The sequence below is a fragment of the Marmota flaviventris genome, chromosome 15 (genome assembly GCF_047511675.1).
Source record: "Marmota flaviventris isolate mMarFla1 chromosome 15, mMarFla1.hap1, whole genome shotgun sequence".
NCBI classification, from domain to species: Eukaryota; Metazoa; Chordata; class Mammalia; order Rodentia; family Sciuridae; genus Marmota; species Marmota flaviventris.
In genome coordinates, this window is record NC_092512.1 from 38,497,465 (window position 1) to 38,510,820 (window position 13,356).

The following is a 13,356-nucleotide window of genomic DNA, read 5'->3' on the forward strand; positions in this document are numbered from 1 at the left end:
GGGGTCCATGTGTGTCAGTGATTAGGGAGATATTGTTTAATGAGTATAGAGTTTCAGTTTTGAGGTGATGAGAAAGTTCTAGAGATGGATGGTGGGGACGGTTGTGCAAGGTGATGTACTTACTGCCACTGAACTATACATTTACAAATGACTACAGTGGTAAATTTTATGTTATGTATATTTAACCACAATAAATATATCTTGCCAATATTTTTCAAGTTGATGGTACCTAAGCATTTCTACTCTTTTCTCTGGAAAATGTTCAGACTGATTTGGATGGGTTGCTTTAGCATAAAGAACTGATCGAGGGGCTGGGGGTGTGACTCAGTAGTAGAGCACTCACCTAGCTCATATGAGGCCCTGGGTTCAATCCTCAGCACCACATAAAAATAAATAAATAAAAATATTGTATCCAACTAAAAAATAAATAATAAAAAAAAGAACTGATAGAAAAGGTAAAGCTTTTTTTGAATACCACTTATTCTAAATTATCTTGCTTATTCAGGAACGTGGAGCTCTAATCATGTACATTTGGGGCCTAATTATAAATTAATGATGCTTGGTATATTAACTAGAATACCTTTTTTAGACAATAAGTGCACACTTACTAATTAGATTAGCTTTCAAGGATACTTTTGGTTAAAAATAGAGACTGAAATGTAAGAAATTTACATTTACATGTAATAAATTTATATTTATTATGTTCTGGAGACCTTAAAAGAAGTAAGAAAAACATTTTTAAAAAAATCTTTCAATATGATATGTCAAGAGCTTTGTAATGTTTTGAAAAACCAATAAAAAAATAAATAAATTTAAAAAAAAAATCTTTCAACATGACAGCAGCAGCCACACTGCCTTGGCCAGAAGCTGCGATGGCTCGGTAATTGCTAATAGGGAGGCTGCCATGACTCAGCTTCTACCTCCACACTGTGTTTCTGCCTTTGCCACTGGTTCCTATTTTTCAGTGCTTATTCTTGTCCCTGTCACAAATCTGGAGTGCTTGCTTGAGTGTCTCAGCTCCCACAAGTGGGCCTTCAGCTTATTTCCTACCCTCAATTTTTCAAGTCCTCAGAGTGACTCCATTCTCTGACCGGCCCTCTTCCAGGTCTAGCTCCTGCCCACCCGCAAGCAGGGTGGTAAAATGTCCTCTCTCGAGGTCAGATCACCCTGGTGCTGCCTGTTCAGACCCCCAGATTTCCCAGCGCTCTGCTCTGCCCACGCATTGGGGTGGCCAGCGTCTGGGTCTTGACAGGGCCCAGAGATAGCTGAACTCCTGGCTCCGAGCCTTGCTGGTGAGACCTCCCAGCTGGATCAGTCCTGCTCTGACTCCCCGCCAAACCTCCTTTCCCAGGCCCCTCCACTGTGGTATCTACTTGCATGGTCTGACTCCAGGACTCAGCCCTCCTCTTTGCCTGCACCATCCTGAGACTTGGATTCTCTATATCCTAAGGAATTAGGAACAGGAGACAGGCTGAGCGGGAGATGGTGCAGGTCTGGGAACTGGGCTGGGGGGGGGGGGTGAAGGGGGTGGGGGGGGGCTGGAAATCAGGTGACTCCAGCCAGGGATGACTTTCTGTAGACTGGATAGGATCTGTTTTCCTCATTCCTTATCCCAGTGAGGCAGCAGTTCCACCTGTGCTGGTTCCACTTGCCTCCTTCCCTTAACTCTTGCGGTGGGTCCTATCTGCATCACACTGTATCCCTCAGTCACATCCCTTCTGGCATTGTGACTGCACAGAGATGACTTGTGTTTCCCACCAACTTCCAGTGAAAATCTTAGTTTTTTATGTACATTTAAACTTAGCCTAAGCATGTGGTATATGCCCAATAAATGCTAAAAGTCTTTGAAGCCAGTATCATCTTGCACAAGAACTTTACTTAGCACCAGGCAATTTGCTAAACACTTTCTAGAAATTATCTCACTTAGGCTTCAAGATAATTCTACAAAGTAGGCAGTGTTGTCATCCCCTGTTACAACTGAAGAAACTGAGGCATAAAATAATTGCCCAAGATGGCCCAGAGAAAAGGCAGAGGAACTGGGGTTTGAACCAGCAGTGCACGCCCCCCTCTGATGGGGAGTACTGACTCATCAGCCCAGAAACCACAACTCCTGGAACGTTACCCCAGCTGACTGCTGTTTCATAGTTCAGAGTGTTCAGAAGGGAATGGAGACTGGGCAGAGAGCAGTCCACTCACTCATTCACTCATTCTCTCTGCAAACAAAACAACCAACCAAACGCCAATAATGTGCTGGGTATGAAGATCCAGACTCCCCTGTTTTCTTCCCATCCTTACATAGGTTTCCTTCTCCTGGAGCCCCAACTAATCCTTCTTTGCCTGGTGAATGAAAGTCCTCCAAGGAGGACCTTGCCCTGTTCACTCCTGTTGGCTCATGCTTGGGGCTTCAGAAAGGTGCATTTTGGGGTGGAGGGTCCTAGGGATTGAACCCAGGGGCCTCTCAACCACTGAGCCACATCCCCAGCCCTATTTTGCATTTTATTTAGAGACAGGGTCTCACTGAGTTGCTTAGCCCCTCGTTTTTGCTGAGGCTGGCTTTGAACTCATGATCCTCCTGCCTCAGCCTCTCAAGCTACTGGGATTTCAGGTGTGCACCACCATGCCCAGCTCAGAAATGTACATTTTTTACTTAATGTGTCCCTTACTGTTCTATACACCTCCTGCCTCTAGCTCCAGTGTAAAGATGCTGCTGAGGGGCTGGGGTTGTACTCTATGGTAGGATGCTAACCTAGCATGCATGAGGCACTGGGTTCAATCCTCAGCACCCCATAAAAATAAAATAAAGATATTGTGTCCACCAAAAATAAAAAATAAATATTTTTAAAAAGAAGCTGCTGATATTAAGGGATTAAAGAATAGGAGATTAGTTTAGGTTCGGGATGCTTTTTTAAAATCTATAGGTCAATACAGCTTTATATAGTGAGTGCATTTTAGAAAGGTTGAAGGCACTTGAACTTTCTTTACAAATAAAAACCTTATTTTCTCATTGATACGTTTCAAAGATGACATTCTAATTAAACCTCACTTATTAAAAACATTGGTCCCCAATATTTTAAAAACAAGCTTCTCTCAAGTGACCCTCCCTACAGCAGGATAGTAATCCACACACACACACCAACTTCAGGGGCTCTCACATACTTTCATGTTTAAAAGAACACATTTGTAATCCTTTTGTAAAGCTAGTGATCACCTTTAGTTTATAGATTTTTATGTTCCAATTTGGGGAGCTAAAATTAATTTTGAAATTTAAGTATACACTGAAAGTCAAAGAGAACTAAACAGCTCAAACAAAAAATTTGAGCATTTCTCTGCGAAATGCCATCCACCTATCCCTACCCCACCCAGAAGAAACCGCGCTCAGTTCTCTTTGGCTCAGCGATTTTCTGGTACTTGTGTAGAGTCAGAGCTGGAGCCCACAAGCCACAAAGCTTCAGTGAAAATATTCCTCAAGCCCTGTTAATACTGCCGGACACAGCCAGGCTGAGGCAGCACAGAGGAAAGTGGTCTGATTGGCAACACACTCAGCAGATGCTGGAAGAACACACCCACATGTGGTCTTCAACAAAAGATACCCTTTGCAAATACACTGAATGGTGATGTTAACAAAGAGTGGGCTATAGTCTTAGGACAATTCAGAAAGGCCTAGGGAAGGAATAGGGGCAGACATAATCCTATGCAAATCTATGCTTGGGAGATTTCCATGGCCACAATCCCCATAGCATTAGCATCGCGTGTGTGTGTATGTAACTTACTTGCACATGTTTTTTTATCTGGGTTAAGGGTAAATCCTTCACGGCATTGGCACAAGTAGGAGTTATCAGCATTTACACACTCGTGTTCACACCCATGGTTTTCTGAGGCACAGTAGTCCACAGCTGCAGAAAATAAAACACATTCAGAATTTAATTAGTAATACAGAATAAAAAAGAATGGCAGAATGGAAGCATAACTATAACAAATATAAATCAGGATCAACATTGTTGCCTCCCCAAAAGAATAAATAAGTAAGTATAAATGAAAGGCTTCTGACCCCTCAGAAAAACTTCAGGAGTCTATATCAGACAATTCATAACAGAAGTTAAACTAAAGAATATATGAAAAAGTTAAGAATAGTTAAAAAAAAATCTAAATTAGCTGGTGTACACCTGTAATCTTAGCAACTCAGAGACTGAGGCAGGAGGATCACAAATTCAAGGCCAGACTCGGCAACTTAGCAAAGCCCTAAGCAACTAAGCAAGATTCTATTTGAAATAAAAAATAAAAAGGGTTGAATATGTATCTTAGTAGCAATTCCCCACTAGGTTCAATCTCTAGTTACCAGGAAAAAAAAATGCAAATTAAAGTCAAAATAATCACTAGTCATATTACTAAACTGGCAAAAATAAAGGTGAGATTAAAAACCCAGTGCAGGTAGAAAAGATGGTGGAATGAGATGGACATCATTACCCTAAGTGCATGTATGATTGCACAAATGGTGAGTCTCTACACTGTGTACAACCAGAGAATTGAAATGTTATGCTCCATTCGTGTACGATGAATTGGAATGCATTCTGCTGTCAAGTAGAACAAATTAAAAAAAAAATGAAAAGTACAATAAAAAAAAAGAAAGCAAGGCAGTGTGAACACAGAGTTATTCATGATGGTAGTGTAAATTAATAAAAACCCTATGGAAGTCAATTTGACAGTGTTCATCCTGCAAATGCATCCCCAGTGAAATAACTGAAAAAGGTCAGGGAGTGGATAAGTAAATTATATATGATAAACTACTGATCATAGCATTACTTACAATGACCAAATATATCTGGAAAATAAGATGAACATATGATAATAAATATAAATGGTTTAGTAATTTATGAGAAAGTGCACTGGCCTGCTTCTCATTAATTCCATAAATACTGAGTATTTTCTATGGGCCAGGCCCTGTTTTAGGTGCCTAGTATAAGGCAAATATTCCAGTCCTCAAGGTGCTTATATTTGGATGGTGGGGGTGGTGGTAGGAATAAACAAAATATAAAATAAATCAGTAAACAAAACTGTCTCTTGGAAGATGGAGAATGTTCTGGAAAAAAAATAATACAGCAAAGGGGAATAGGGCCTGTGGGGAAGAGGGCAGGTGGGAGGGAAGATGAGGTGTGGTGGAAGTGGTAGGAAAGGCCTCTCTAAGAAGGTGGCAGTCAGGCAGAGACTTGAGTAAGGTACCAGCCATGAGGTCATCTGAGAGACAGCATCCTTGACAATGGGAACAGCAAGTGCCAAGGCCAGGAGGTGGGAATATGCCTGGTGCGCTGTGTGTCCATGAAGAGGCCAGGTGGAGCAGGGAGAAAGGTAAGGAATGAGAAGGATGCAGTCAGGAGGGACCCATAGGCCACTGCAAGGGCTTTGGTTTCTATCTTTGTGAGTTGGGAGTCAATGGAAGATTCTGAACAGAGGAGTCAGGAAGAGACAATGGAGTCGAGTGTGGCGGTGCACACCTATAATTCCATCTGCTCGGAAGGCTGAGGTAGGAGGATTGCAAGTCAAAGCCAGCCTCAGCAACTTAGCAAGGCCTTAAGCAACTTAGCGAGAACTTGTCTTAAAATTAAAAAATTTTAAAAGGACTGGGGATGTTGCTCAGTGGTTAGGGGCCCCTGGGTTCAATCCCTGATACCCCCCATGAAAAAATAAATAAATAAACAGACGAGGGAGGACAAATGAGAGCAGAAAACCAGCCAAGAGCCTACCACAGCAAGAAGTAAGAGGCTTACACCAGGATGGGGGGAGGTGTTTGAAGGTTCATGGGTTGAATTGTGCTCCCCAAAACATACAACTTAGTCCTAACTCCTGAGGTGGCCTTATTTGAAACAGGGTCTTTGCCATGGTAACCAGTTAAGATAGGTCATAGGGTAGGCCCTAATCCCTTATGATTGATATCTTATAAGAGAACACCGTGTGAAGACAGATACATCAGATAATGCCTCATGAGGACAGACCTCAATGCAGCTACAAGCTGAGGACAACAAGGATTGACAGCCACCACCAGGACTAGGAAGAAGCAAGGAAGGATTCCCCCTCCTCAAGTTTCAGAGGCAGCAGGGTCTTGCTGCACCTGATTTTAGATTTCTAGCCATTTCTCCTCTGAGACATTGCTGCTGTTTTAAGTTGCACTGGTTAGGGAGATTTGTTATAACATCCCTAGGAAACTAATACTCTAGGTGTATGTTGAAGGTGGGGTCCACGGGATTCTTGTTGAATTAGAGGCAAAGCAAGAGAAAAAAAAATAAGTAAGCTGGCTCTGGGGGTTTTGGAGTGAGCAATGAAAAGATGGTGTGGCCATTAACTGAGATGGGGAAGGTGGAGGTGGAGCAGGTTTTGTGGGGAAAGGAGAAGAATTGCATTTGGGGCATTAGGTAGACATTAACATTATGATATAGTGACCAAATTATAAATAGGAAACAAATAAAAGCTAGTAAAAAAAAAAAAAAAAAACAAAGTAGTTCTCAAAGTTGCATATTCACAGTGATTATACCCAGATTTTCTAAAAGAAAGCCTGGAAATTAGAAATAAGAATGCTCATTGTTATGGTGATAAGATCATGGATAACTTTTTCCCTTAAAAAAAAAACAACTGTTGCCCTCTATAATGTTTGAGGAGATACTTGTTGGGTGCAGAGCAGGCTGAACTGTGTTGTCTGCAGGGCAGGCTGAACAGATGTTGGCTGCAAGATAGCCCACGCACTCAAAACCCCCTCTATCTGGTCCTTTATCACCTGTTTGCCTCAAGTCTAAACATTCAACCCCGCTCAAGGCTGAACACTTAACCCCGCCTTGGGCCAACAAGGCAGCTTGCAGACCCAGAGGCCCCATTAGATTTGGGCTATAAAAACTCCCTCCTGCCAGGCCCCTCTCTCACTTGTTCTCTCTCTCTTGCTCTCTTTGTCTTTCTTGCGCGCTCTCTCTGTCTCTCTCTTGCTCTTGCTCTCTCCCTCTTCATCTCTCCTCTTTTCTCTCTCTCTCTCTCTCTCCTTCTTTTTTTTTCTCTTTGTTGCACTGCTGCAATAAAGATCTTTTGGTTGCTCCGAGTGTTGTGGTCACTTTTCTTTCAATACTAATATCAAAAAATTGTAAATAAGAACCAGGAGGGCTGGGGCTGTAGCTCAGTGGTAAAGCACCTGCCTCGCACGTGTGAGGCACTGGGTTCGGTTAGATCCTCAGCACCACATAAAAATAAATAAATAAAGACATTGTGTCCGTTTACAACTAAAATATATATATATATATATATATATGTGTGTGTGTGTGTGTGTGTGTGTGTGTATGTGTATGTGTGTGTGTGTATACACACACACAAAGAACCAGGAATTAGAATCTACACAATTAATATGTAAGTATCATTTTTAAAAATAGATGTATGGACAAGATAATGACACATTTAACATAATAACTAAAATATGCAAAGGGAAAAACTAAAAATTTTTAAGAGGTAAGAGCCTGTGTAGTGTTTATTCTTTTGTTTCTAGACTTCATAATATTTTAGTCTAAAGTATTATTTTTGTAACTTCACCTCTCTAAACAGTTCAAATATCACCTAATATTTGTGGTTTAATACATAAGTTGTTATGGTGGGAGCAAGATATCTACACTGTCTCAGGGTCTGAATGTCATGGGACTTGCGCCAGTTGCTGGAATTGAGTCATAATATAAATACTAATTAGTTCCAGATCCTTCTGGATCATCTTTCAAGAATCATTTTTCATCTTTCAAGACTCAATGGATTGTTAAACAATTTAATAGTCATGTTGGGGATGTTGAAATTAAGGAAAATCAAACCCTGGCACATGATGCAGTCTGTATGTCATAGGAATTGACAATGCTGTGGCTCATGTGGGCCTCTGTTAGTTGTTGGCAATCCCCACCTTCAATCTCATGCTGGGCCTGGCCCACCATCTTGAAAGCCTCCCAATCCCTGTTATGGGTGTCAGCCATCAGTCAGTCAATCTGATCTCTGGCCACCCACTTTTCAGTACCCCTTCCAAAAGAGGTGCTGTTCATCTGACGTCTAGGTGCTAGGATATATATGGTGCTACAATGATGTACAGTCACCAAAGACAGAAACTCAGACTCTTACCTCTCTCTTGAGCTTCTGTTTCACACCAAAAGGTGTAATCTCTGATCCCAGAAATTTCTGTCTCTCAAGGGACACCCCATTTTTATGCTGGTACCATAATTAGAATGGGGAGAAATTGGAGCTTTTGTTTATGTCTCAAGACTAAGCCACACACTCCAAACTTACCTTCTCCCAGAATGCTATAGAATAAAGTATCCAATGTTGGCCCAAGTGTTTAAAAAAAAAATGTTGTATAGAAGTAGTTCTTCTAACTGACCTTCACTTAGCGAACTCTTGATCAATCAATGCTTTTCTTCCCTCCTACCATCTGGAACCTGAAGTCTGGAACATGCCAAAAGCGCCAGGCAGTTGGAACGTCTGTGGTTTGGAACATCCACGCACTTCTCTCATTATATAACTTCCTCAGTTGCAAAATGCTTATAAAGGAGCCATGGTGGCTCACCTGTGCTCTAGAACACTGTGTACTTCTCCCACTGTTCTAGTTGTATGTTTACGAAGTATTGATCCTCAGAGTTTGGCTTGAAAAACCATCTGCGACAACTGTCATTTGAAAACTGTCAGTAATGCCAATTCTTAGGCTCTACTGAATCAGAAACTCTGGGTACGGGGCCAGGAATATGTTTTTTTGTTTTTCTTGTACTGGGGATTGAACTCAAAGGCACTTAATCACTAAGTCACATCCCCAGCCCTATTTTATTTTTATTTTTTATTTTAAGATAGGGTCTCGGGGCTGGGTTGTAGCTCAGTGGTAGAGCGCTTGCCTAGCCCTTGCGAGATGCTGGGTTCGAGCCTCAGCACCACCTAAAAATGAATAAAATAAAGGTATTGCGTCCAACTACAACTAAAAAAATATTAAAAAAAAAGACAGGGTCTCACTAAGTTGCTGATGCTGGCCTTGAACTTGCAAAATCCTCATTTCTCAGCTTCCTGAGGTGGTTTTACAGACATATATCACTAGTCAGGAATACAGAAATACATTTTAACAAGCTCTCCAGGGGATTCTTATGGATGCTAAAATTTGAGAGACTCTCATTAAAAAGAGACAAATTCATTTTTGCTTCTAAATCTATATATGCCACTTATCCATATTATGATAATTAATTTAAATATAACAAAACTCAATAAAATAATAAGTACCAAGAGAAACTGATTTTTTTCTTTTAAATATTTATTTTTAGTTGCAGTTGCACACAATAATTTTATTTTATTTATTTATTTTTATGTGGTACTGAGGATCGAACCCAGGGCCTTGCATGTGCTAGGCGAGCACTCTATCGCTGAGCTACAACCCCAGCCCCAAAACTGAGATTTTTTAAAAAATAAAAATTAAATTGATAGTTTTGGAAAGACTTGAGGCACTTTGCTATCCAAAACCACTGTAGGATCAGGCATAGATAAACAAGTGTAAAAGACTGGGAAATTTTTATTAATATTTATAAGGATTCTGCCCTTAGATTGGTTTATAGAGCTCTTCAAATGCTTGGTTCAAATTAAAAAGCCCTAAACTGACAGTTGTAGATGACATATTGTGGGTATGATTTATGCAACAAAGATTTTTAAATATATTTTTTTCTTTGACCTACTTAGTATTTTTCAAAGAACTTTTAATGGTAATTGCTATTACATGTACACTTATGTGTTTTAAACAAAAATTACTAGGGTAGATTTAGACATGTAGTTATTGTAGTTTATGTTATTGTTTGTTTTTGTGACACTGCAGGTTGAACCCAAGGTCTTGCATATGCTAGGCAAGCACTCGACCACTGAGCTACAAATCTAGTCCTAGGAATGATGGTTCCCAATCAGCACCACATGCCCAATTGTATGGGACAAGATGACTTCTCCTGAATTTTGATTCTTAAGCAGCTTTTGTCTTTGTGTATGCAGTTCTCTGTGGAACTAAGGGGAGAAAGGCAGGATTCAGGCACTGTTGGATTCCAAGACCCTTGTCTATAAAATTCCAAAGTGTCAAATCCCGGCCTAATTTGAGAGCCACCCATTGACTCGATGCTAGGCTGCTGGGGACAGCAGATGAGGCCACCCGTGTAGCAGCTGAACCCATTTCCAGGCACAGGAAACTCAAAGTGTTTAAAGTTCAAGAGAGATCTAGTCCATTCAACTCTGACATTCTTAACCAAATGTTTTGTGTTATTGCATAACTTCCTTGGTTGCAAAATTGTATTTGTTAAAAAAAAAAAAAAGAAAGGCCAAGGATAGGGGGCAGAGGTATGGAGGGGTCCTTTGTGTGTCAACTTAGCAATGCCCCTGTTGTTCCAAATCCATTCAAGAAAATCCTTTTTCGGTCATTTCATCCTGAAATTTCTACATTCTCCTCTATAAATGGAAAGAGTTCAGTAATTTCCTGGCTGTGGCTCTTTGGCCCTCCAGATCACAAAGTGCTAAGATCCTAGAGCTGGAAGTCAGTTTTGCCAGATTCAGGGTCTGCCCAATATGTAAGACATTATTCAGCTGTCTTCAAGGATAAATGACACTTTGATGCAAAGTAATAGAAACTAAGATTGACATTTCTGATTTATAATCTGCTCACATCCCAGGGTTTTCACAGCAGGGATCAGTCTGTAGAAACAGGATATTTTAAAGAGGAGCATTTGGATTTTAAAGTGTACTGATGACACAGTAAGAAAAACTGAATGTGTCATTTAGAGGATGGTAGAATCAACTTACTTGCTGAGCACATCTTGGACACACATGTAGAGGCAGACTCACACAACCTCTCTTCTCCAAGGCACAACTGAATTTCTGTATGCAGAACTGAAAAACTCAGAGGTTTCTAACTGATTTTGATAATAATAGGGGAGTGTTATGGTTCATATATTGAAGTCTTTACCCCTAGTGCCTCAGAATAGTGACTCTATTTAAAGATAGGACGTTTAAAGAGGCAAATAAGTTAAAATGAGGCTGTTAGGATGGTCCTTAACCAATAGGACTGGTAACCTTATAAGAGGAAATTCTAGGCCGGGTACGGTGGCGCACGTCTGTAATCCCAGAGGTTCTGGAGGCTGAGGCAGGAGGATCACAAGTTCAAAGCCAGCCTCAGCAAAAACGAGGTGCTAAGCAACTCAGTGAGACCCTGTCTCTAAATAAAATACAAAATAGGGCTTGGGGAAATGATGGCTCAGTGGTTAAGTGCCCCTGTGTTCAATCCCTGGTACCAAAAAAAAAAAAAAAAAAGAGAGGAAATTTGAACACAACAAAGGTACCAGGGATGCATGGACACAGAGGAAAGACCATGTGAGGATGCAGCAAGACAGCCATCAACAAGCTAAGGACAGAGATCCCAGAAGAAACCAACACACTGACATCTTGATCTTGAACTTCCAGCCTCCGGAACCATAAGAGATTGTATTTCTATTGTTTAGATCACACAGCCTGTTGCATATTTTTATGACAGTCCTAGTAAACACAGGAAGAAATTCAATACTTAACATCCTAGGGGTGCTGGGGGCGTGTTTCAAACATGAGGCATTAGCTGATTAATTAAAATCTGATTTTTCGATCCAACCATCCATCTTCCTTGTCCCCCAAACAAATAGCAACCATACCTTCCTCACTGAGGATAATTGATACCAAAGAATGTTGGAGAAAGTTGGAAAGACTGCATTGATGCCATGCTAAATCCCCAAGCTAAACACTACCTTCACTCTGGAGATGTAGGGACCTCCAGATGAGTTTTTAAATGTACCATATTTTAGACATATTATTAAATGAAGGATTTCATAAGAAGAAAAGAATTCATAAAGAATATATAAATTGGGGCTGGGGATGTGGCTCAAGCGGTAGTGCGCTTGCCTGGCATGTGTTTGGCCCGGGTTCGATCCTCAGCACCACATACAAACAAAGATGTTGTGTCCGCCAAAAACTAAAAAATAAATATTAAAAAATTCTCTCTCCCTCTCTCTCTCTCTCTCTAAAAAAAAATTTAAAAAAAGAATATATAAATTAAGATTCAACTAATGTTTATCAGTTGACTCTCAGACATTGTGTGATAATAATGTTAATGAGTACTTAGCACTTTACTAATTGTTTCACACACATTAACTCATTTAACCCTCTAAATGATTCTTTAAGGTAAGCATTATTATCCTCAATTTATAGATAAAGCACCTGAAATATAGAAAGATAGGGGCTGGGGTTGTGGCTCAGTGGTAGAACTCTTGCCTAACATGTGTGAGGCACTGGGTTGGATTCTCAGCACTGCATATAAATAAATAAAAACAAAAATCCATCGACAACTATAAAAAATATTTTTTGAAAAGAGCAACATTGAAATATAGAAAGGTTAAGAGGTATAGCATGTGGATAGCAGTAGTACCTGTCTCATAGGGTTGTTGTAATACATGCAAAAGATTTCAAATAGGTCCTAGGACTTAGTAACATTCATAATGTCCTATTAACTCAAATGTGTGGAAATGCTGAAATGTAGTTTATACTTTTATCATGCAAAGTCTCCAATCAGGTAGGACAGAACTGGGGAGCAAAGAGATACCTAAATGTCCTTCATTCATTTTATAACAATTTACCCAGTAGTTATTGTGTAAGGCATTGTGCTAAACCATGCATGACAAGCAAATATCACACATATGTTTTCTTAGAAGAAGGGCAGAAAGGATAAGCTGAACTTTTAGTAATGATTGCCTGTAGGAAGTGAAATTGGGAGAAGCAACTTCCAGATTTTAACTTTATATACATCTGTACTTTAAAAAAAAAAAAAGTGAGGACTTGAATGTTTGTGTCCCTCTAAAAATTCATGTTGAAACTTAATCTCCAAAACAAAAATATTAACAGGGCCTTCAGGAGGTGATTAGGTCATGAGGGCTCTTCCCTTGCTAATGGGAGTTAGTCCTTCATAAAAGAGGTTTCACAATGCCTTTAGCTACTTTTCACCCCTCAACCTTCCACTGAGAAAGGACACAGTGTTCGAGGCACCATCTTGGAAGCAGAGAGAAGCCCTCATCAGGCACCGAATCTGTCAGTGCCTTGATCTTGGACTTTTCAGCCTCAAGAACTGTGAGAAATAAATTCCTATTATTTATAATTACTCAGTTTGGGGTATTCTGTTATAGTAATATGAATGGACTAAGAAGACAAAAAAGCAAAAATTGATTATGTACTTTAAAAACCAACCAAAGGCAAATATTTTTTACATGAATGCTTGAGATTGCGATCAGTCATTTAATCTCAATCAATGATTCAATAAAAATGTACTGGAAGTCT

General features: G+C 40.1%; 1 protein-coding gene across 2 annotated transcripts in view; it reads right to left on the reverse strand.

The window, feature by feature from the left end:
• Matn2 (matrilin 2) overlaps positions 1-13,356 on the reverse strand; it is a 138,720-nt gene that overhangs the window by 45,692 nt on the left and 79,672 nt on the right. For both annotated transcript variants that reach the window (XM_027947724.3, XM_027947715.3), the window contains exon 6: positions 3,771-3,893. In XM_027947724.3, coding sequence (XP_027803525.2) covers positions 3,771-3,893 — 123 coding nt within the window. The remainder of the gene's footprint in view (positions 1-3,770; positions 3,894-13,356) is intronic.